This window comes from Callospermophilus lateralis, unplaced genomic scaffold, assembly GCF_048772815.1.
Source record: "Callospermophilus lateralis isolate mCalLat2 unplaced genomic scaffold, mCalLat2.hap1 Scaffold_45, whole genome shotgun sequence".
Taxonomy (NCBI): domain Eukaryota; kingdom Metazoa; phylum Chordata; class Mammalia; order Rodentia; family Sciuridae; genus Callospermophilus; species Callospermophilus lateralis.
In genome coordinates this window covers 9,883,055-9,906,038 of record NW_027514398.1, presented here as the reverse complement: position 1 = coordinate 9,906,038, position 22,984 = coordinate 9,883,055, and the positions used below count along the sequence as shown (strand labels likewise).

At 39.1% G+C, this 22,984-nt stretch overlaps 1 protein-coding gene across 1 annotated transcript in view; it reads left to right on the top strand.

Moving 5' to 3' along the window:
- The window catches only part of LOC143388954 (kelch-like protein 3), a 133,942-nt gene that overhangs the window by 43,840 nt on the left and 67,118 nt on the right, over positions 1 to 22,984 (top strand). Inside the window, 2 exon segments of the mRNA XM_076842361.1 lie at positions 10,423 to 10,539; positions 14,108 to 14,257. Coding sequence (XP_076698476.1) covers positions 10,423 to 10,539; positions 14,108 to 14,257 — 267 coding nt within the window.

The following is a 22,984-nucleotide window of genomic DNA, read 5'->3' as shown; positions in this document are numbered from 1 at the left end:
ATTGGCTGCATGACCTTGAGAAGTCACTGGTTTCTTTAAGCCTCGGTTTCCTGAAATATAAAACAGGCAGTCTAGTAGTACCTCCTTTATTGAGTTGTTATGAGGATTAAAGATGATTGATGTAAAATATCAGATAGTGTTTGGAAGGTACTGAATAAATGGAAGTTGTCATAATTGCCATAATTCTCCATTTTGAGACACCGTTGATAATAATAATGATATCAGTTTTGTCATTGATAATGTTAAAATATGCCTTTGAGTTAACTGAATCTTTTTGGAAATATGACTTTAAATGTACACTCTTAAAAGTTGTTTCTAGTGGCTCTCATTAATTAACATGCTTATATATGAGTTGTTTGTTCTGTATAAAGCAGAGTTTGCAGTAAAAATGGGTGTTTTCACATTAATGAAATTCTGCTGAATTCTGCTGAAATGTTTGGTTGTCAGAAATTATGTATAAATTTAGAATTATGTGATAATTTTCATAAAGCATATTATATTTGGTCTTGATCCCTTTAGTACCTTTACACTGGCAGTATAATTTTGAAACTTATCAAAGAGTAGTAGGTTTTTTTCTGTATTTCTCATTGGCTAAATCCATAGTTTTATTTTCCCTTGACAGATCAAGTATTGCTGGTAGCTAAATAGCTAAAGACTTCTGACATTTAAATGTTTGTCATCTGAATACTCATCCTTTAGGCTTTGAAGATTCTGTGCCTATTCCAGATTTTGTGATTTCTACTCCCTTTAATCATATTGCATGTGATAAGTGATCTCTTGTAAATTCGATAGCTTTTCCTTTCAATATTGTTTCATAGTGGGCTTTGGGAATGTATTTGAAGTAATGTTAGGATGTTAATTTAAGTGAAAATTCAACTCTAGATAGTGTTAATTTTTGTAAGAAAATCAACTGGGTTCATAATCAAATAACCCGTGTCCATCTAAATCCTTACTTGAATAGCAATAAGAGCTATATCATGACTTACTTCTCTGCCGGCAGCCCACATATTTCTTTCAAATATATTATAAATTGCAGACATGAAAGTGGGAAAAAGCTGTGCATTTAAACTAGGGGATGTATGGTGTTTTATTGTTAATGATAAGTGAAAGTAGCACTGTTCTACTGGATCGATTCTATAGTCAGAGTAGCTGGATATGAATACCATCTCCCTTACTTGAATAAGTACCCACTAGAATGTATGCACTACATGGTACGAGACTTTTTCTGTCTAATTTTCACTGCTACAGTAGTATGAGACTTCTGGTTGACACAGAAAATATTTGTTGAATGAGTAAATAAAAGAATCTCTTTAAAGCACATTTTTTTCATCTGTAAAAGGTAGCGACCGTGTAGTATCTATCTGTAGAGATGTTCTAAGAATGAAATAACATTTGAGAAAAGCCTAGAACACTGAACATGTTTGCTATTATAAGATACTATTATTTCTGTTATTATTATTGTCACCACTGCTACAACTACAATTACTATTACTACTGCTAGTAATAAATGTTGACCTGGGCTTTCGTCAGGGGGAAGTTTTTTTTTTTTTCCAGTGCCCATGTTGGTTGGGGCTATTGGTGTAACCTGGGGTTCAGTGACTAGCAGGGGCTGGGAGTGGCAGTGACCTCATGCCCCCTGGCTTCCCTAGCACCCCCAGTTCTATTTGGGCCTCTCCCACAGCTCAGAGATTATGCTTCTTCCAACATTGCTCACTGTTTCCTGGACTCTCATCCTCCACTGAACTCATTCTCCTTGAAGCTGAGGATCCCGTCGTTATCTTTGTGTCATGCACAATGGTGACACATGCCCTGGGAGGCACCATGGAGGTGCTCAGCAGATGTTGTCTGATGGAGTGATGAAGCAAATGGGCTGGACTCTGGCCTGAACTAGCTGAGGATACAGGAATCATTTTAGTATTTTTCCAGAGAATAGGACAGATAGGTGAACTAGAGGGCAGGGGAGGTCTTTGGCCTTTGTCATTTCTCTCGTTTTTCCTTCTTGTGTTTTCTGTTTAATAATACCTGTTTCTTGAGAGAGGACAGATGAATCTGGTAGGTCTTATGGAATCTTACTATTTCTTTGGATGGGACCCTCCCATCCCCATCTCACCTCACCCCCTCCAAGTTAAAGCAAACCCCTCCCTGGCATCTGAGTTCTTTGCTTGGTGGTGCAGTAGGGTCAGAGCTAAGCTTGTGAATAGAGAGCCTGCTGAGCAGATTCTCCTTTGAGAGGCTCTGGCCTTGGGCATCCTTAATGTCTTAGGGAAAGGGTGAGCAACCTTCCAGCCTAACATACTCTAAGGAAAAAAGAAATGGATATGACTCCTGAGTCCTATTGTGTTCTGCCATTGAATTGCTTCATGACCTCGCCAGTTATTGGATTTCTCTGAATCTTTACTTTCTTAGTTCATGAATATTTTTATATCTTAGGAATACCATGCTTTCTTAGGAAACACTATCAAGGCTTTACAGAGATAGGTCTGAGTGAGTATTAGTGGGAAATGGCCTGCATTTTAGGTATAGGTCAGAAAGAAATTAGTTGAGGCTCTTTAAAAAATTAGACTATGTGTTTTAATGAGAACTACAGGCTAGTATTTCTTTGTATAATACACTTAAAATGTGCTGCACTGCATGTCAGGAGCCAAATTGTAGCATTTTATGTTCTGGTAGGGACTGTGTCCTTGTCTTCCAGGATCATTAGTGCTGTATGCCCTTCTGTCTGAATTTCTAGCTTTGGCTGAGGGGTGCAAGCTGCTGGCTGTGGGATGTAGGCTAGAAAGCCTTGGCCAGTTGGCTGGGCTTTTGTTATTGCTGTGGAACGTGTTATCTGGTGACCAAGTAGGTACCTTTCGTTGTCTAGGCTGAGTTGTTTGCAACCCTGCCATCTTCTGAGGTCAGTCCCCAGCTTCTTAGCCTTCATGTGGTGATTTGGCCTGGGATTCTGCCTCTGTGTTCCTCTTTTGACTTGTCTTTGGAGAGACCAACTCCATAATCACCAAGTGTAGAATACCTCAGAACTATGAGCAAAAATTCACCACTGTGGCCCACTGTTCTCCAGGCACATTTTGCACATTTTTTTTAAAGATGAAGTTTGTATTGTGATGAGTTCATAGAGAAGTAAAATGTATGCAGCTCAGCACTTTACAAAGTAAAATGTCCACATAACTAGCACCCTCATCAAGAAGCAGATCCAGGGTTCCTTTCCTTTCAGTATACCAGGCCCAGGAAGGGTAATTACTTCTCCTACCCTAAGTGAGTTTTACCAGTTGTGGAACTTTACATAATTGTAATAATGGAATACAAATACTTTTGTATTTGATTTATTTTGTCCAGCATACTGTTCAGCATATCTCTTTTAATCTCCACAGTGATGTGCAAGGCAGAGTTAATTGTCTCTGTTTTGCAGAGGAGGAAAGAAACTAAAGATCAGTGAGGGACATAATTTATTAGCAACAGATAGCTCTGTGATTAGAAGCTTTTTCTGCCTTTTAAGACCTTGCCCTTCTTCAGTGCAGCACCCTGATAGGAGGATACAAGGATGAATGATACCTAGTCATTACTCTTCTGTAGCTCTTCTTTGGGTGGGCAACATACTGGAAATATGTATCTATACTATGTGACTGAAAGAAGTTATTGCTTATAATCAAAGATCAAGGAAAACACCTTGGAGAATTTTACTCCCAGTTGTTGGGTACGAAAGGCATCATGGAAAATGGAATATCTGAGCTCAAACTTGGAATGTGAAGTTAGGATTTTGGAAAGCCATTCATCTTGGAGGGATAGTAAGAATAAAAACATAGAAGTCAGAAATGCTTATTGTACTTGGGAGAGGGAGTACCCTGGGTAATGAGAATTGAGGATATTTGAAGAGGGGATTGTGGGAGATGAGGCTGATAATGGAGTAGGGGTCTGTAAAGAGTGAACATTGTTCTTTAGGTTCAGTATTTGTCAACTGTGTCTCATTAAACCACAATATTGAAAGGTGTTTATAAGTGCCGTCTCACAGTTAGCTGGGAATATTTGGGAAAGTAGTTGGTCACTTTCTGCCTCATTTTATCCTTTTGTAAGTGAACGACCTAGCTCTTCTGCATGGCATTTGTGAATATGAGATGAAGCAACTACAAGAAAGAGTTCTTATGTATTATACAAAACCTTGAGATAATGGTGTTGTCAGATAGATACATGCAATTGGGTAGGTTTCAAGAGGGCATGGGAGCCTTCAGACCAGGATATCTCCCAGCTAGTAGTTTAACAATTGGCTTTCCAAAAAACAAGTAAATAAACAAATAAAGAACAGAGTAAAATCTAAAAGCCCTGATTCATTTGATGATTCACTTGCTGATTGCCACAGTGTAAATATATTCACCAAGGCTGATTTCAAACTACCAGTGTAATGTCAAGAAACCCTCAGTTGAGAAGACACATGCACAATGAGCTCCAACTGCCCACCATTGTCCCTGTGTTGTATGTGACTCTGAGGTGGGAATATGGCTATTGTAGCTCTTGTTAAGCTCTCCTTTAGGAAACAAAACCAGGAGGCTCTCAAAATCATTCTTGTGTCTACAAGTGCCATCTTCTTAATTTAAAAACATGGCAGCAGATTGGGCCAGTGTTATTGCCTCAATCCCTGGGAAAGGAGCAGGATCCTCAGGGTTGATATCCCAGGAGAGTGTGGAGGGATTCATTGGTATTATAGAATTAAGAACTTGGTTTCCCAATTCAGTAGTCTGCCCAGGGTGTTCAACTAATTATGCCTCTTAGAAGCACTATTGCATAACATTTGAACCTTGGTTTGGGGAGTTAGAACTGAATTCACAGCCCAGATCCACTACTTCCTGCTGGTGTGACCTTGAACACCTAGCTATCTCTCTGAGGCTATTTCCTCATCTGTAAAAATGTAAACAGTAACATCTTCATAGAATTATTTTTGTGGATTAAATGAGATCATACATGTAAAAATGTCTTGCATTGTGTGTGTTATTGATAAGATTAGTCCTCCTTCAATCCTGACTAACTTGAGTTCCCCTTCTTGATTTTTTTTAAAAAAATTGAAAGCTAGAATTTCTCATTTTTTCTTTTTTTATTTTTAAAATTTATTTTAATTATTTGTACATGACAGTAGTATTTTGCACTTTGATATTTTATATATAAATGGGGTATAATTTCTCATTTTTTCTGATTGTACATGTTGTAGAATCATATTGATTATGCAGTCATATATGTACATAGGGTAATAATGTCTGCTTCATTCTACTAGCCTTCCTATCCTCATATCCCTTCCCTTCCCTTCATTCCCATATACCTAAAATAACTCTTATTTTCCTCTGGCACATGTCCACCCCCCCACCGCCATTGTGAATTAGCATCCACATTTCAGGTCCAACCTGCCTTGGCTGCTTGTCTAACCAGAAGGTGAGGTGGATGGATCTAGTTAATCTGGTATCCTCTGGACAAGTCTTGTGCTTATATCAGAAGTATGGTGACCTGGGAACTGTAAAGTCTTTTTCTCTAACTCTTCTGCACATAACAACCTTGTAGCACCCAAGAAATTGTGAGTGAGGAAATGAAATTATTTCTTTGTTTGAAAGTGAAACCTGAAGCCTGTCTTGTGGGTAGCTGATTATTTTCTCATGGGATCCATGAAAGGTATTATCATTTGGGAGAACATCATCCTGCCCTGCTTAGATTTTAGACAAGGAGTTAACATTTTTTTCCAAAAAAGGTCCAGATAGTGAATATTTAAGTTTTGTGGGTTAATAGATTCTCAGCTCTGCTTTTGTAGCAAGAAAGCAGCCCAGATGGTCTGTAAACACATGAGTATGGCCATGTTCCAGTATAATTTTATTTACCAAAACAGGTGCAGGATTTGGCTCCTGGGCTATAATATGTCAACCCCTGCTAGTAGATATTTGAGAGGCAGCTAAGAGTGTGAGCATTAGAGCCGGGTTTGTTCTGCCTCTTTTCTAGCTCTGGGACTTGGGCAAATCACTTTATAAAGTTTAAGAGAAACTAGTCATTGGATTATCATGAGAATTCAGGAAGATAATGTCTACAAAGAGTCGTTTATGGGAAGGACTATTGGGAATGACATTGGATACTTTGAAGGCAAGCTATTTAAATGTTTATTTCCTTATTTCTTTTTCAAACATGAAATCTAAATGAAAAAATATATATACATATGTGACCTTCTCTAGCTGCTTGAAGATCACTGCTATTGCTGATTGCTGTGGCTTTTCATGGCTGAGTAGGTAAACAGTGCAACAAAGTAGAACCTGTTAGACTAGTCAAGCCAAAAATGGAGATAAGGTTAATTATAGACTTTGGTAGACTCAGCTTGCTTTTTAGCTTTTATTACAATGATTAAGCTGGTAAATAGGGGAAGAATGTGATCAATAAATCAACCCTACTACTCAAGGACTTATACTTCATTGTTTAGCAAAGCTTTGTTGACCAGCCACTTGCAGCTTTACTTGGCAGTGTGTGGGAAGGAGCCCCCCCAGAGACAGAGCAAATACCCTTCTCCTCCTGCAAAAGCTCTTGGTCTGGTGTAGGGGAGTAGGAAGAAGTGTGGATAACCACATGCAAGGCAGAATATTAATGTGGCCGCCCATCTCCTTCTTCAGAAAGGCCAGCTTCTCCATCAGCCTCCAGCTCTGCCCTCCCTGCCAATGTTGCAGCCCTGTATTCTCAGTCATTCTCTCTGCTGTAGCCTGGGAAGGTCCCACCCCACTCCCTATTGACTTATTAAGAACTCATGTGTCCATTCATTCATTAAAATTGTATTTGAATATATATTATGTGCCAGCAAATACGACACGGTCCCTGTTCTCATGGATCTTTTAATAAAGGGCTGGTGGGGAAAACACATTGACAAAATTATGCAATGAGGATAAGGACCATAATTGTAGGAAACTTTGTATTTTTGAAATATTCTAGGCAAGGAGGATTTCCATGGTGTTTATATGCTTATGTCAATATATAGGTTATTTTATTCAGAAATGTGAGCCAACTACATACACAGACACACACACACACACATATGCACACACATTGCTCCTTTCCTTTTGCTCTGTTCCATACAAACAAAAAAATTATTTATTGGATGCCATGTGATGTTTTGAAACATGTATACATTGTATAATGTTTAAGTCAGGGTAAACTTCCTTGTCTCCTCAAAGTATCTTTTCATTATGACTCAAAATTTTATGATTCTTTATGATTCAAAATCCTGTTCTCTAGGTTTTTAAAAAATAATCTATTTTTTTAGTTGTAGTTGAACACAACATCTTTATTTCACTTATTTATTTTTATGTGGTACTGAGGATTGAACCCAGTGCCTCACACATGCCAGGTGAGTGTGATACCACTTGAGCCACATCCCTAGCCTTGTTCTCTAGCTTTATGAAATGTATAATCCATTATCAATAGTCACCCTACTGTACAGTGCTTGCTACACCAGAGTTTCTTACTCCAATCTAACTTCGTATCCACTGATCAACTTCTCCTTACCATTTGTCTCTGTTCCCTTCTTTACCTTTCTGATAACTTTATGATTCCTTGCCCAATTAAAGTTATGCCTGTTCTGACTTAAGATGTATCTAGGAAATAGAACTAAGTATTTTAGGTGCAAAGCATTATTAAAGTAGCAAAAATAAAGAAAAAATAAGTTAAGAGAAATTGGATATTTTTTTCTCTTAGTAGATAAGCTTTCATTTCAACTTTATGTCAGGTTGTAAATTTTATTGCCCCATCTATCATTTTCCCTTATAATTTATCTTTTTGTCTTTACTTTTTATTTTAAAAACATTTAACATACTGTGAAGTTTGAAAGAATGCACATCTACATACTTTTTACTGAGATTCTGTAGTTAACATTTTGCTTTATTTTTCTCTCTACAAACTTGATGCCTCATTTTGATGAACTGTTTAGCAGTAAATTGTAGATATCATGATACTTTACTCCTAAATATTTTAGTATGCACCTCCCAAACGTTATTTTCTAACCATAAAATCATTTTATGCCAAAGAAATTTAACATTGATAACAGTAGTGTTGTCTACCAAATAATCAGTATTCATATTTTCCTAATGGTCCCCTATTTCTTTTTAATCCATAATCCAAAGGTTTGTGTATTACCAAATGTTAGTTATTATGTCTCATGTCTCAAAATCTCATTAATCTATAACCATCCCCTGGATTCTTTTTCGTTTTTAATTATATTACATTTTGAAGAATTCAGCCCAACAATCTTGTAGAGACTCCAAACTGATTTGTCTGATTGTCTCTGTACTGTAACATTAAGGTTAAACATTATCAGAAAAATACAACTTGGGGCTGCTGTGTTCTCTCCATTAAATTACAATCAGGAATATAAGTTTGTCCTATTATTGGTGGTAAGTTTGATCCTTTGTTTAAGGTGATATTTGTCTGTTTTCCTGTTTGAAGGTATCTTTCCCCTGCTGTGTAAATAAATATTTGGGATGATAGTTTATGAATTTCTTGTTTCACAAAAACTTTTGATTCTAGCTTTCATTGGTGATCCTTGCTGAATCAGTTATCACATTGGTGGTTTTTGCAAAATACTGTTTTTCTAATTTTGTCATTCTTTCTCATTTACCACTTTTCTAAAGAAGAACCCTTCTGATACTTTTCAAATTATCCTAGGAATTAATGGTCTCTTTATAAAATTCATTGTATTGTAATCCATTACTATATTTTAAAAATTAAGATTCTGTTGGGTATGGTTTGCACACAGTGAAATGTACAGATATTAAGGTACAATCTGATTAGTTTTGACAAATGTGTATGACATATAGTGTCTACCCTATAAAGATACATATCCATTACCACAAAAAATCTTTGGCCTCTTCCCTAGTCATTTCCCAAAACCCCACCCCACCAGAGCAGCCCTGATCTCATTTTTTCATTATTCTCTTTTATGTTTGAGTTGTTCCAAGTGTTGGCAGTGAAGGTCCCGTCCAGTTATTTCTGTGTCCTTTTGGCATGTCCTCTTTAATCTGAGAGCACTTTTTTTCCCTTTTTAAATTTGTTCTAATTAGTTATACAAGACAGAATGCATTTTTTGATTCATTGTACACAAAGGGAGCACAACTTTTCATTTCTCTGATTGTACACAATGTAGAGTCGCATCATATGTGCGGTCATTCATGTACCTAGGGTAATGTTCATCTTATTCCACCTCCCATACCCCCTCCCATACCCTGTCCCCTCTTCCCAGAGTTTCTCCATTCTCCCAATATGTGCCCCCCTCCTGCCCACTTTCCACCATTATTAGAGAGAACATTTGGCCTTTGTATTTTTGGGATTGCCTTAGCAGGATATTCTCCAACTCCATCCATTTACCTGCAAATGCCATGATTTTATTTTCTTCTAATGCTGAGAAATATTCCATTATGTATATATACCACAGTTTCTGAGAGCACTTTCTTGTTTTCATGTACAAGAAGGTGTCTTATTTTATTCTTTTTGAAAGCTGAAAGCAATAATAGAGGTGATATTTTAATAACTTCTTTGTTAGTGGACTTTAGGTTGTTTCTTTTTTGTCATTTTACAAAAATGCTGCAGCAAACATTTTGGACACTTGTTGTTCTTGTGCTCTTCTATGAGTGTTTTTGTAGTCTAGGGCTCTAGAATTGGCATTTCTAGGTCACAGAGTATGCACATTTACACTTTTGTTTGATACTGCCAGTTTCTTCCCTCTTCTCTTAAAAAGTAATATTTATCTAGTAAATAACCACTAATATTACTGGTTTCCCCACAGCCTCACCAACACTGTTTTTTTTTTTTCCTGTCTGTGCATGGTGGTGCAGAGTTTGAATTTAGACTTAGCCTTGAACAAAATAAACATCCAAACCACCTGTCCTCTTTTTGGTTCCAAGCCCTCCAGTTTTGATTTACATAGAAATAAAATCTCTTCTCAAGAGAGAAGTTAAATCCAAGGAGAAATGTCTGCCCTTCTCTGTATTCAGTGTCACAGTCATCATCACAGCCAGCTGCAGGCAGAAGGCCTTCTTACAATTTTCATTCTGCACTGAATGTGCAGGGGAGATTAGAGAGGAGAGCAATGCTGGAGGAGTGTGGCATTGCCCCCAGGACATCTGGTCCTCTGCAGCCACCTTTAAACATTTGGTTCACAGTTATTGCTCTATATTTCTACCCTTAAATAACTATTGGAACTGATTTTTATTTTAGAATGAACCACAATGATTCTACATTGGGGAGAGCAGGTTTATTGTAGGCATATATGTGCGTGTTCACTCTTGAGAACATATAATAAAAAAAAGCTTTTGTTTTACTTTAAACATTGAATCTTATGTTAAACACTTTTGCAGATGAATTATAATTTTTTTCTTTTTACAGATTGAGCAGGTTATTTGAAAGTGTTCCTTCTTTTCTTTATAGGTGTTTGAAGCTGTGATTTCCTGGATAAATTATGATAAAGAGACCCGTTTAGAGCACATGGCAAAACTGATGGAATACATCCGACTCCCTCTCTTGTCCCCGGATTATCTAGTGCAGGTGTGTCCTGGCCTGTCCACCAAAGCCTCAAGGGACAGCAGAGGCCACTCTGGTTGCATGGCATAGTTGAGATCAATAGGTCTTCTGTGCGTGTTGGGGGGCACCAACTAACTGGTTTAAGTTTGCAGTAGAGCTTAAAGGCATAGATTTGAGGATAAGCTGTATAGGTTTCAGTCCATGCTTCACTACCTACTAGTTTTGAGTTTTTATTTAAGCCTCAGTATCTTCTTCCAGAAACAAGTTGTCAGTATGTAAGCCTGAAGCCTGGCTTAACAAGTGTTCTATAAAATTAGCTGCTTTCCCTGTAGATGCCCAAAGTCAGAAGAGTCATTTTCATAATATTTCTATGTTGCCCTTCTGCTCTAAACAAGTTGGAGCCCAACTCAAGACTGTGAAAATCAGCTTTTCACAGGTGCCTAGAACACAGACTATCTCTACTTCTTCCAAGAAAGGAAAGAAAATTTTAAAATTATGGGATGTCCCTATAGTGCCACCTATTTCCTTATTTAAACCTTGTAATCAGCCTGTGAGGCAAATATTAACACACTCTATTTACCACTTTGGCCCTTGAGGCTGTGGATTGTGTTGCCCTCAGGGGTCACTAACCACCTGGGGAGAGTCAGGATTCAAATCCACAGCAGCCAGACCCTGAGGCACACAATTCTGCCAGCTGCCACCTTTGTTGCTGTTTATTTCATTTCCCCATTACATGACTCATTTTGACTAGTAAATGGCATTTGATACTCTTACAAGCAGGGAGTCAAAGCTTAAAATATGCGAACCAAACTTAAAATCGAGGAAGTAGGCCACCCCTCAGCTGTCCTGGAGGATCTCTGGAAGGAAGTAAAGGTATTATGCAAGAATAAATGAGGAGGCTTAGCAGGCTAACAGCCAGCTCCTGTTACCCTGTGCCATACTTAACCCCTTAAAACCTCAGTTTTCTCATCTGGTAAAGATAGCACTTGCTCCGGTAGGATTGTTTGGAGCAAAATGAGATGGTCCACATAAAGCCTGTCACACAGTGATCAGTGAATACTAGTTAATATTACAGTTGTCCTTGGGACTACGAGTAACATGCTGTTCTTGTGAGCACTTGTAAAGTCCTCTGATCCTGACGCTGCTGGCCATAGGCCTAAGGGGTCAATACAATGCCCTCTGAATCTGTACACCTCAGCCTTCTTTGCAGCACTGAGGGACACCCTTGAAGCCTTTATAAGGGCCCTGCATGCCACCTTGGAGGATACTAGTGCTACCTGGTGGCATGGTATCCCTGCTGTAGGAAAGGAAAGCAGAGGGACTGAACTTGCTTCTCATTGACATAATAGGTCTTCCCACTATCCTGTGGGAAACTGACTGAAGGCAGGGTGGGCATCCAGGGACCTAGTTTCCAGTGAAAGATAAAGGGGACTTAGAGACCTCCATTAAGTGTCCATGACTGAAACTTAACAAAGATATTAGGAGATAGTTCCTGGATTATTATGCAAAATACGGTCTGGACCTGGAAAAAGAGGAGGTCAGAGATACTGGGTGTGAAAACTGTTGTGTGGTACTCCTTTTCTAAAAGTACTTTTATTAGGCCTCACAGGGTAAATAATTTTGGGAAAGGATATTTCCTCAGCATTCATTTGCCCTTGTAACTTCAGACCTGCTGGGGATGGCTGACCATGATGCAAGAGGAAGGGAGAGAGGGAAAACTCTTGCAACTAACACTGCCTGACATCTGTGCCTCACAATAGCTAAAGTTAGTTAGTCTTTTACTAAGCATTTTTAGATATTCTAAATTTATAACATGCTATTTTTTGATAATAAACACATACACATATTTAACATAAACTTTGTGATTTTTTTTGTACCAGGGATTGAACCCAGAGGTGCTTATGCTTAACCACTGAGACACATCCATAGCCCTTTTTAATATTTTATTTAGAGACAGGGCCTTGCTAAGTTGCTGAGGCTGACTTTGAATTCTCGGTCTTCCTACCTCAGCTTCCTGAGCCACTGGGATTATAGGTGTGTTCTACCATTTTTGTCAAACTTTGTGATTTTGACTGTTTTTGAGTGTATGACTCAGGGCATTTATTATATTCACAGTGCTGCACAACCATCACCATATCCATTTCCAAAACTTTCATCATCCCAAATTGAAACTGTGTACCTATGAACTCTCTGGGGGGAGCTTTTAGTTCAAGCAAAATTAATTCTTTGGGAAAAGTAGCCTCTTGAGCAATTTTCCTTTCTCCCTAGCTCTTCTAGAGCCTTTCTCCCACCTCTTTTATTTTTTAACCCCCAAATTTATGATTTGTACCATCCTGGTTTAGGACCCTAATGGGAAGGTTAAAAAAATATCATTTAAGGCTGTAGGGAGTTTTCTTGGGGAAAAAGATGCCCAGAGGTGGCAGAGGCTTTGACTTGCCAATTCTTTTTTCTGCCAGCTCCAGTGTTGCCCAGTGGATGATGACCCTGGCTCTATTTTCATTCTTAGCAATAGATGGGGTCCCAGGAGAGGCTCAGCCAGGCCTTGTGCTGACTGTTTGGAGGGTTGAGATGATTGAAGTGGGAGCCCTTTCTCATTCTGTGATTGGACTTGAATCAGGTCCAATCCTCAGGTCAGAAACCTTGTCTTATTCATCATTTTCTTCCCTGGGGCCAGCACAGGGCTGACCAACCAGGAGACATCCAATCAGTGTTAGCTGTTTAATGGAACTGATGTTTTCCACCATCAAGTGGCCTCAGAAGACCCTGCTGTTCATTCCAGATATGTCACATAGTAATGTGAGCTGGGCTGAAGAGATGCGATTTGAGAGCCAGAGTTCCAGTATGCACCCTTGCCTACACATGGAGCAGGTAGGCTTGCATTAGCTGAAGTCCTGCTTAGGTCCTGAGGTCTGAATGCAAGGTAGAGAAGTGAGATCCCAGCGTAGATGGGGTAGATGAGGTCAGTAGATGGGATTTTGTAGAGGACATTCTTTCTGCTCTAGTGTCAGTACTCAGAGCCTCACTGGCCAGTTTTCTCCCTAAGACTTTTGCTGTAAGAAAATGGATGACCATCTTGACCATCTTATTTTACCAGTGCCTTCAAAGTTTGGCCCTTGGATCCTGTCTTCTTTCTTGTTTCCCTCCCTCTTCTCTCAGATCTCTGACCATTTGCCCTACACCTTATAAAGCATTCAAACCAAGAGGAATGTGGGAAGAGATTTTCAGCCAACTCCTTATTTTTTATTTTGCATAAATTCATTTAAACCTCAATGTATAAGCAAACAAAACTAATGGGGTTTTAGGTGCTTTTAATACAACTGTTTTACAGATGAGAAAACTGAGAATCAGAGATGAGTGGTGCAGCTGCGATATGCATCCCTGTCTTAGGCCAGAGCTTGATCACTTAATCCTTATGCTCTTAAAATCCAGGAGGTGAGCACTAAGTTGTAACTTTGTAGATCTTTCTCTTTGGGTGTGAGATAAGATGACATAGAAATGAATGAGAGAATGAAGGAATGACCCACCCCAGAGTCAGCTTGACCAAATGGGGCCAGGCTCTGTTCCAATGTTACCTGTGGGTTGTTTCCTTCAGACAGTTGAAGAGGCTTTGATAAAGAATAACAACACCTGTAAGGACTTCCTCATCGAGGCCATGAAATACCATCTCCTCCCCCTGGATCAGAGACTCTTGATTAAGAACCCTAGAACCAAGCCCAGGCCTCCAGTAAGCCTGCTAAGGAAAGCCCCAGCCTGGCCACTGCCCGGAGTCAGGACCACATCCTAGAAAAATGGCTTTTTCATTCACACTCCACATCCTTCCTCACCCCTGCCTATCTTGCCTGCATCTTGGTTGCATTTAAGACCTAGGACACAGAGTGTGCTGGTTCCTCTGGCTGGTACTCCTCTCTTCTAGGGTCTTCCTTTCCTAGGAGTTTCAAGGAAACCTCCAGTGTCATTGGAGGTGAGAATAACTCATAACTCTTCCATCCTGCCCCACCTTTTCATTTCATGCCACAGTTTATGCTTCCTTCCTATTAGAAGAGGGATGGCTCTGTTGGTCTTCACTTAGTGACAGCCATTAACATTCTTATAGTGTACTATTCTTCGAGTCAGAAAAGTCCCAGTTCGGTTCCTCTCTCACCACAGAGAGGGACATAAAGGCCAGAGAAGAGAAGGGGCCTTGAAAAATCCCAACAGGTAATGAAGTAGGGGGAGGAAGTAGGGGAAATGAGAACTTGTGAAGAAGCAGCCAACAGAGGGAAGGTCGAGAACAGGAGGGGACCCTCTGGTTGAGAGGCAGAGCTGGGTGTTTGCTGACTTCTTGTTTCTCGGTAGGGTTTCTTGCCTCTGGCCCTCAGGTCCCTTATTTGCAGAGAAAGGGAAGTAGCAATAGATCAGTCTTTCTGGGATCCTAACACAGTGTTGTCTGGGGGAAGGTCCCAGGCAACATGGGAGGGAAGTTGGGAGGAGAGGATGACACAGTGGGTAGCACAGGAAATTATTTAGGCCCTTACTTAGTCGTCCTCCTGCCCTCTCTAGCTGGCTGCCATCCTCTTTGCCTGCTGTTTCCAAGAATTTCCATATGGATAGAGAACAATAGGTTTTGATTCCCAAAACTTGATGTTGGGATTCTCTGAGGTTTGAAGTTCCTTCTTTACATTCTGTTCTATGACCATGGATTACGGGGAATAGAGTGGTGGCAATGTGAACAACTGTCACAAATGATGATCTTAAATGCATGTTATGGGCTAAGCCCTAAGTGAGGGTGTCACATACATAGCTTTTTTATTTTCATGGTACTGGGGATTGAAACCAGGGCCTTGCACACACTGAGGAAACACTCTACCACAGAGCTACATACCCAGCCCTTTCTAAAATTTTTATTTTACTTTGAGTCAGGGTCTTGCTAAGTTGCCAAGGCTGCAATCCTCCTGCCTCACCCCTCTACCCCCCCACCCAACCATCCCCCACCCCCGTCATCCCCCTTTGCTCCAAGTTGCTGGTATTACAGTGTACATCACCATGCCCAGCTCACATGTGTATCTCATTTAAACTTCACACCCCAAGAGGTAGAGACAAGTTATTACCCTGGTCTACAAAGAAGGATATTGAGGTGATTTGTCCTGACATCACCACTATTAATGTGGTAGAAGCTATGTTTTCACTGAGTCATCATCACCCTCCAAACCCTCTGTGACCTCTGTCCTTCTGTACCTAGCTTTGCCTGTGTATCTGATAGTGTACACTTAGTTGTCTTCCCATGTGTCCAGTGCTGCTCAGAGGGAGGTGCAGCCTCAAGGAGAGGGCCTTGGCCTGGCTGACCATTTGTCTGGCTGCAACTTGATGCCCTTTTAAATTTTGTTGTTGTTGAAATTTTTCATTGAAACATCTTATTATTTTTTTAATTAAAGTAATTTAGCTTTCTTTAACAATAGAAGTATGTGCTCATTGTAGTTTATTTAAAGGATGCTACAATGTAAAAATAAAGTTAAAGTCACCTGAACTCTCTCCCAGGGACAACCACTGCTACTATTTTGGTGAGTTCTCTTTCCAACATTTATCTCTGTACACTTACTCAGAAATAGATGAAAATGTATACTTTCAGATTAACGGTCTTGTTATACAGATTGAAATGTTTTCCCCCACTCAACTATATGCCATAGATCACTTTTCATGTTATATCAACATGGGTGAAATCAGCATTTAAATTATAATGGGTACATAGTATTTGTGTTTTCTGTACCTATGTATTTAATTGTCCTCTCTTGGTGGACTTTGCAGTATTTTCCATTTTTTGTATTATAAACATTTCTATGCCAAATATTCTTTATAAGATGACATTTTGTTTTAGTTTGCATTGCTTTAATTGTGAGATTAATCTCAGTTTAATATTACTGTTTTTCTTTGTATTTCTGTTGGGGAGAATCTCTTTTCGTGTCCTTGCCCATTTTTCTGTTGGATTGTGTTTTTTATTAATAGTTTTAAAGGGCCATTTCTACATTAAAGAGATGAGGCCTCTGTATGTACGTACTTCAAGTGTTTTCTTCTTAGTTTGCAGGTTACTTCTTAACTTTGTAGTATTTTCTCCCAATCTGCCTTATCTTTTCATTTTCTTAACAGTATCTTTGGAAGAGCAGATTTAAATTCTTTTTGATAATTTGAACTAATAGGGAAAGATTATATGTATTTGTCATGTACAACAGGATGATTTGAAATATGTGTACATTGTTGAATAGTTAAATTAAGCTAGCTAACCTATGCATTACCTCATATACTTATCATTTTTTAGAGTGAGAACACTTAAAATTTACTGTTTTATTGATTTGCAACAATACAACAATACAACTAACTATAGTTACTATATTGTACAACAGTGTTCTTGAGCTTATTCCTCCTGTCTAACCAAAATTTTGTATCCTTTGATCAATACCTCTCCAACCCTGCTCCTTCCCCTCATCTCTTAGGAACCACTATTCTACTCTGCTTCTGGAAGTTTGCTTCTTCAAGATTATGCATCTATGAGAGATCATGCAATATATGTTGTTCTGGCATGGCTTCTTTCACTTATGTCCTTCAGATCCAACCATGCTGTAAATAATAAGGTGTACTTCTTTTTAAAGCTGGAGTGATATTCCACTGTGCATATACACCATTTTTCTTATCTCCTCATCCATTGATGGACAAAGGATGACTCTAATCTTTTAGCTATTGTGAATAATTTGCAGTAAATACAGGAGTGCAGGGTATATTTGCGACATACTGATTTGAGATATATCATCAGTAATGGGGTTGCTGGATTCTATAATAGTACTACTTTTATTTTTTTGAGTAATCTCCATTTTCTTTTTCATAATGGCTATACTTGAAAGTACAGAAATTATTATTTTTTTCAGTTTTTTTGTTATAGTTTTTTTGTATTGTATCTTAAAAAAAACTTTGTCTCGCCTAACATCACAAAGATTTACTCCTGTATTTTCTTCTTGAAGTTTCAAAGTTTTAGATTTTGCATTTACATCTATAGTCCATTTTGAATAGTTGGGTTTTTTTAAATATGGTATGAGAGTTAAGAATCAAATTTTATTTATTTTGCATGCTAATATACAGTTGTTTCATACCATTTATTGGAAAGATTCTTCTTCTGTCAAAGTACTTCACTATTGTTGAAATAATTAATTAACACATAATAATAATATATGTGTTAGTCTGTTTCTGTAATCTGTTCCATTTTTCAATTTGTCTGTCTTTATACCAATACCATGTTGCCTTGGTTACTAACTTTATAGTAAGTCACGATAGTATGAGTTTTCCAGTTTTGTTCTTCAAATTTTTATTCTAAAGTCCTTTTAATTTAAGAATCAGCTTAATTATTTCTACAAAGAAGGTATGCAGATTTGATTAGAGTTATATTTAATCTCTAGGTCAAATAAAGGGAATTTCCATCAATACTAAATCTTTTGATTCATGAACACACCATGTATTTCCTTTCATTCAGATTTCCTTTGATTCCTCTCACTGATTTTTTTTGGTAGGGATTAAACCCAGTGGCACTTAACCACTGAGCCACCTCCCCAAGCCTCCCCCCCTCTTTAAGTTTTTTTTTTTTTCCCCAGAAACACTCTGAAGTTTATTTCCAAGCATTTCAGTATATAATTTTAAACTGAATAGTTATTTTAAAATTTAAAAATTTCCAGACAAGTACATTGTTTGGATGCTTTCAGTGTTCAGACACCAGGATAAAAGAATAATATCCTAATGCTAGACACAATGGCACTCAAAACACGCTCCCTAAGTTGGGAGGAAGATTTTTTTTTAATTAATTTTTATTGTAGGTTGTTCAAAACATTACATAGTTCTTGATATATCATATTTCACACTTTGATTCAAGTGGGATATGAACTCCCATTTTTACCCCATATACAGATTGCAGAATCACTTCAGTTGCACAACCATTGATTTACATATTGCCATTCTGGAGTCTGTTGTATTCTGCTGCCTTTCCTATCCTCTACTATCCCCCCTCCCCCCTCCCCTCCCCTCTTCTCTCTCTACCCCCTCTACTGTAATTCATTTCTCCCCCTTATATTTTCCCTCCTTTCCCCTCACTTCCTCTTGTATGTAATTTTGTATACCCCTGAGGGTCTCCTTCCATTTACATGCAATTTCCCTTCTCTCTCCCTTTCCCTCCCACCTCTCATCCCTGTTTAATGTTAATCTTCTTCTCATGCTCTTCTTCCCTACTCTGTTCTTAGTTACTCTCCTTATATCAAAGAAGACATTTGGCATTTGTTTTTAAGGGATTGGCTAGCTTCACTTAGCATAATCTGCTCTAATGCCATCCATTTCCCTCCAAATTCTATGATTTTGTCATTTCTTAATGCAGAGTAATACTCCATTGTGTATAAATGCCACATTTTTTTTATCCATTCGTCTATTGAAGGGCATCTAGGTTGGTTCCACAGTCTTGCTATTGTGAATTGTGCTGCTATGAACATGGATGTAGCAGTGTCCCTATAGTGTGCTCTTTTTAGGTCTTTAGGGAATAGACCGAGTAGTGGAATAGCTGGATCAAATGGTGGTTCCATTCCGAGCTTTCCAAGAAATCTCCATACTGCTTTCCAAATTGGCCGCACCAATTTGCAGTCCCACCAGCAATGTACAAGAGTACCCTTTTCCCCACATCCTCGCCAGCACTTGTTGCTGTTTGACTTCCTAATGGCTGCCAATCTTACTGGAGTGAGATGGTATCTTAGGGTGGTTTTGATTTGCATTTCTCTGACTGCTAGAGATGGTGAGCATTTTTTCATATACTTGTTGATTGATTGTATGTCCTCCTCTGAGAAGTTGTAGATGGACACAATACCTTTATTTTATTTATTTACATCTGGTGCTGAGGATCCAACTCAGGGCCTCACACATGCTAGGAGAACGCTCTCCTGCTGAGCCACAGCCCCAGTCCCCCTAAGCCCTTTATATATTTTATTTGGAGACAGTGTCTTGCTGAGTTGGTTAGGAACCCACTAAGTAACTAAGGCTGTGCCGCAGTCTCTGGTTGGGCACAAATCACGAGTCTCCACACAGCTTGTAGATTCAAAAAGCAATTCTTTATTCCCGAACTCACACCGGCCGTCTACAAACACGTTCTGGGGGAATCCACGTTCTCTGGCCAAATCCACACTCTGCCCTAATCCACTACTCTGCCCAAATCCACTCTGCATGGGCTTCTGTCTCCCAAAATATACTGTCTGACCCTAAGAACTCAAGAGGAACTCAGCAGCAGGATACGCCCTATTCTAAAGGGGGAACACCCTAATCTCCTATTATGCTAAACTGCCCTATTCTAAAGGGGGAACACCCTAATCTCCTATTATGCTAAACTGCCCTGGTCCTTGAGCAAGGTCACCTTTCAGAAGTCCTTCCACTAGACAGCATGGGAGTAAGCTGGCAAGGAGATTGTCATACCTACTTGGCTGATGGCTCCCAGCAATGCTGGCTTTTAACTTGTGATACTCCTGTCTCAGTCTCTAGAGATGCTGGGATTATAGGCATGTGCCACCACACCTGCCTTTCTCTCTGATGACATATAGTTGTCCATGTATGGGTCTTACAAGGCTTTTGTCAGATTTATCCTTAATTTTTGAGTAACCTCCATTTTCTTTTTCATAATGACTATACTTGAAAGAACAGAAATTAAATTTTTATTTTATTTTCAACATCTTTAAATTCAAATTTTTAATAGTTTATTTCTAATATGTAGAAATGCAATTGGTAGGAAGGTTTTTTAATGGAGAAGGAAGGGTTTAGGTGGTGATTACTTCACTGGAGTCTGAACATAAGGCAAGTATCTTCAGGAGATTGCTGAGTACCCCAGGCTGAGTCTCTGGGCAGATTTTTTGGACTCATCTTCTATAGCGTCAGTTCTTCCACTAAACTGTTGGTTCCATGACAGCAGGCACTACTCATCTGGGTCCTTGGCCCCCAGCCCAGATCCTGGCACAGGGTGGGCAATAGTAAACATTTTCATGAATGAAAGACATATTTTTAAAGAAGTAATTTTATGGATCTTTAGACATGACCATTTATATCATCCCTCACTATTTCCCCCAATGCTTTTGGCATTTATACATGAGCTTTTGCATGGATGTAGTAAGTATTTATGTCTTTATAGCCTCTTTTGATCACTAATGTAAGTTGGGCCTAGAAATTTGGTTCAACCCAAAGGCATTCAATATTGCCTTCATTCATGAAAGATTATAAGAATTGTGATGAACCTGGATTGAACAAACAACTTCCCTCTAAAACTCAGCAAAAATCTATAGACTCTCACATATTAACTTATTAATTCACTCATCTAACACACTTCTGTAGAGAAAACACTAATTGCCAGGCAGTGAGGCAGGTGCTAGTGCCTCATGGGCCCTTGTGAGGTGGTCTCTCATCTAAGGAATTCTCTGACTGGGGAGGAGGGTAGACAGATTTGAAGGATAACTATAGGGTAAAATTTCAGTGCCACCATGCGGGATTGTTAGGGAATTCTAGGAGCATAGAGACAGGTAGAGGAAAATTTTGGGTAGGAGCAAAAGCCTGAGCTGAATCTTCAAGGTCAAACACAAGTTGTCCCTGGGAGCACACACCCAGAAACTGGTTCAGAGGACCACAGGAGAAAACAGGCTCACACCTTCTGATGGCCACTTAGGGTTATGTGTACTTTGCATTTTGTTTCTTCCTGGGTCATTGTTCATATCACCAAAAGAATCAATGAAGATGAAGTAGTATTGTTTACATGTCAATGACTGAGCAGTTTGCTTGTAGTTTAAGATCTAAATGTACATTATTTTGTCTTCACAATGAGGGTGGAAGTGCTGGATGTTGGAGAAAACTGAGACCCAGTAAGACTAAGTGATTTGCCTAGACTTTTATAGCTCTTAGGTGGCAGTGCAAGGACTTGAATCCAAATTTGGTAACATTGAAGTCTAGGCTTCTTAGCATTGCACAGTATTAATACCTACAGTGATGATAACAGCACATCCCAGTTACTAAGCTCTCATGATGTGCCAAACATTGGGCTAAGTGATTTTCATTTATTACCTCACAGGATTTTCATAATTGTAATTACCCCAATTTTTCACATACGGAAATTGGTTCTTAGGTTATATCACCTGCTAATTAGTTATCTATTTCTGCATTACAAATTTCCCTACTCTTGGAGACTTATCATAAAACCATTGATTATGTCATAGTTTCTGTGAGCAGGCATCCCAGAGTGGCTTAGCTAGACCCTTCATCCTCTGGGTCTCTCATAAAGTCAAGATATTGGTCAGGGTTGCAGTCATCAACAGGCTTATTTGGGAACAACCTGATTATAAGCTTGCTCACATGGCTGTTGGCAGACCTCAGATTCTGGACATGGGCCTCTCCATAAGCCACCTGAGAATCCTCATATCGTGGTCACTGGCTTCTGCAGAGCATGTGACTCTAGAGCATTAAAATAAGAGACAGAAACTTTTCCCTTTTTATAACCTCACCTGAAAATCAATGCCTATTACTTTTGCCATATTTTATTTATTAGATGCAAATCATTAAGACCAACCTGTACTCAGGGGGAAAGGAATAATGCCCATGTGTGAGTGTAGGAGGATCAAAAGATTTGTGACCAATCTTTAAAGCACAAGTAGTCAATGGCTGAACTCAAATTTAAGCCTTGAATGACTGGCCCTAAACCTAAGCTCTGAACTGTTCTATGATATTGCTCTCAACTCCACAGTAGGCTTTTAGCTGGGTCATATATGGAAAGTAAACTGATTCCTACCCTTTAGAGACTCATTAAAGATAGAACTTTGTCAAAGACCAAATAAGTGGAGGAAGAGGAGGAGTTAGGAGGTAATTACCGTAGTTGGAGGAGCAGCCTTAGAAATTCCAAGGATTTGGGGGCTTTTATGAATTTAGTCCAGATAAGCTTTCTGAAAGAGCAACTTCAAGAAATGAACTGGTGGAGAGGGATTTGCACCATCCTTTGCAATTCTTGCCAGTGAACCAATTTACCAGCCAAGTTCCTTCCCTGAAAGGAATGGGATTGTGCCTTGAGATTGCTGTAGAAGGTGTAGGACCAGCCTCAGGCCTGTGTCAGGTTACCTGCAGTTTTAGCCTCTCTTCTGCCACCACTACATGTGTGATCTTGGGCCTTATTCTCTGTGGTTTACTACCCTCATCTATCAATGTGGATGATAATGTCTGTCTCACAGGGTCATGGTGACAATTGAACAATGACACACTTAACACTGCCCAAACACTGCCTAACAGTGATAGTGACTGCTGTACCTGTGGAAATAGCCACTATTAGTGCCCTTTTCCAAAGCATCATCAGTTAAATAAGTTTTGTGATAACCACCACACATATAGTATTGTACAAATATTTTTTTCTATACTGCAATGAATGTGCCCTACAGGCTAGGCATTCACAAATAGTTTTAAA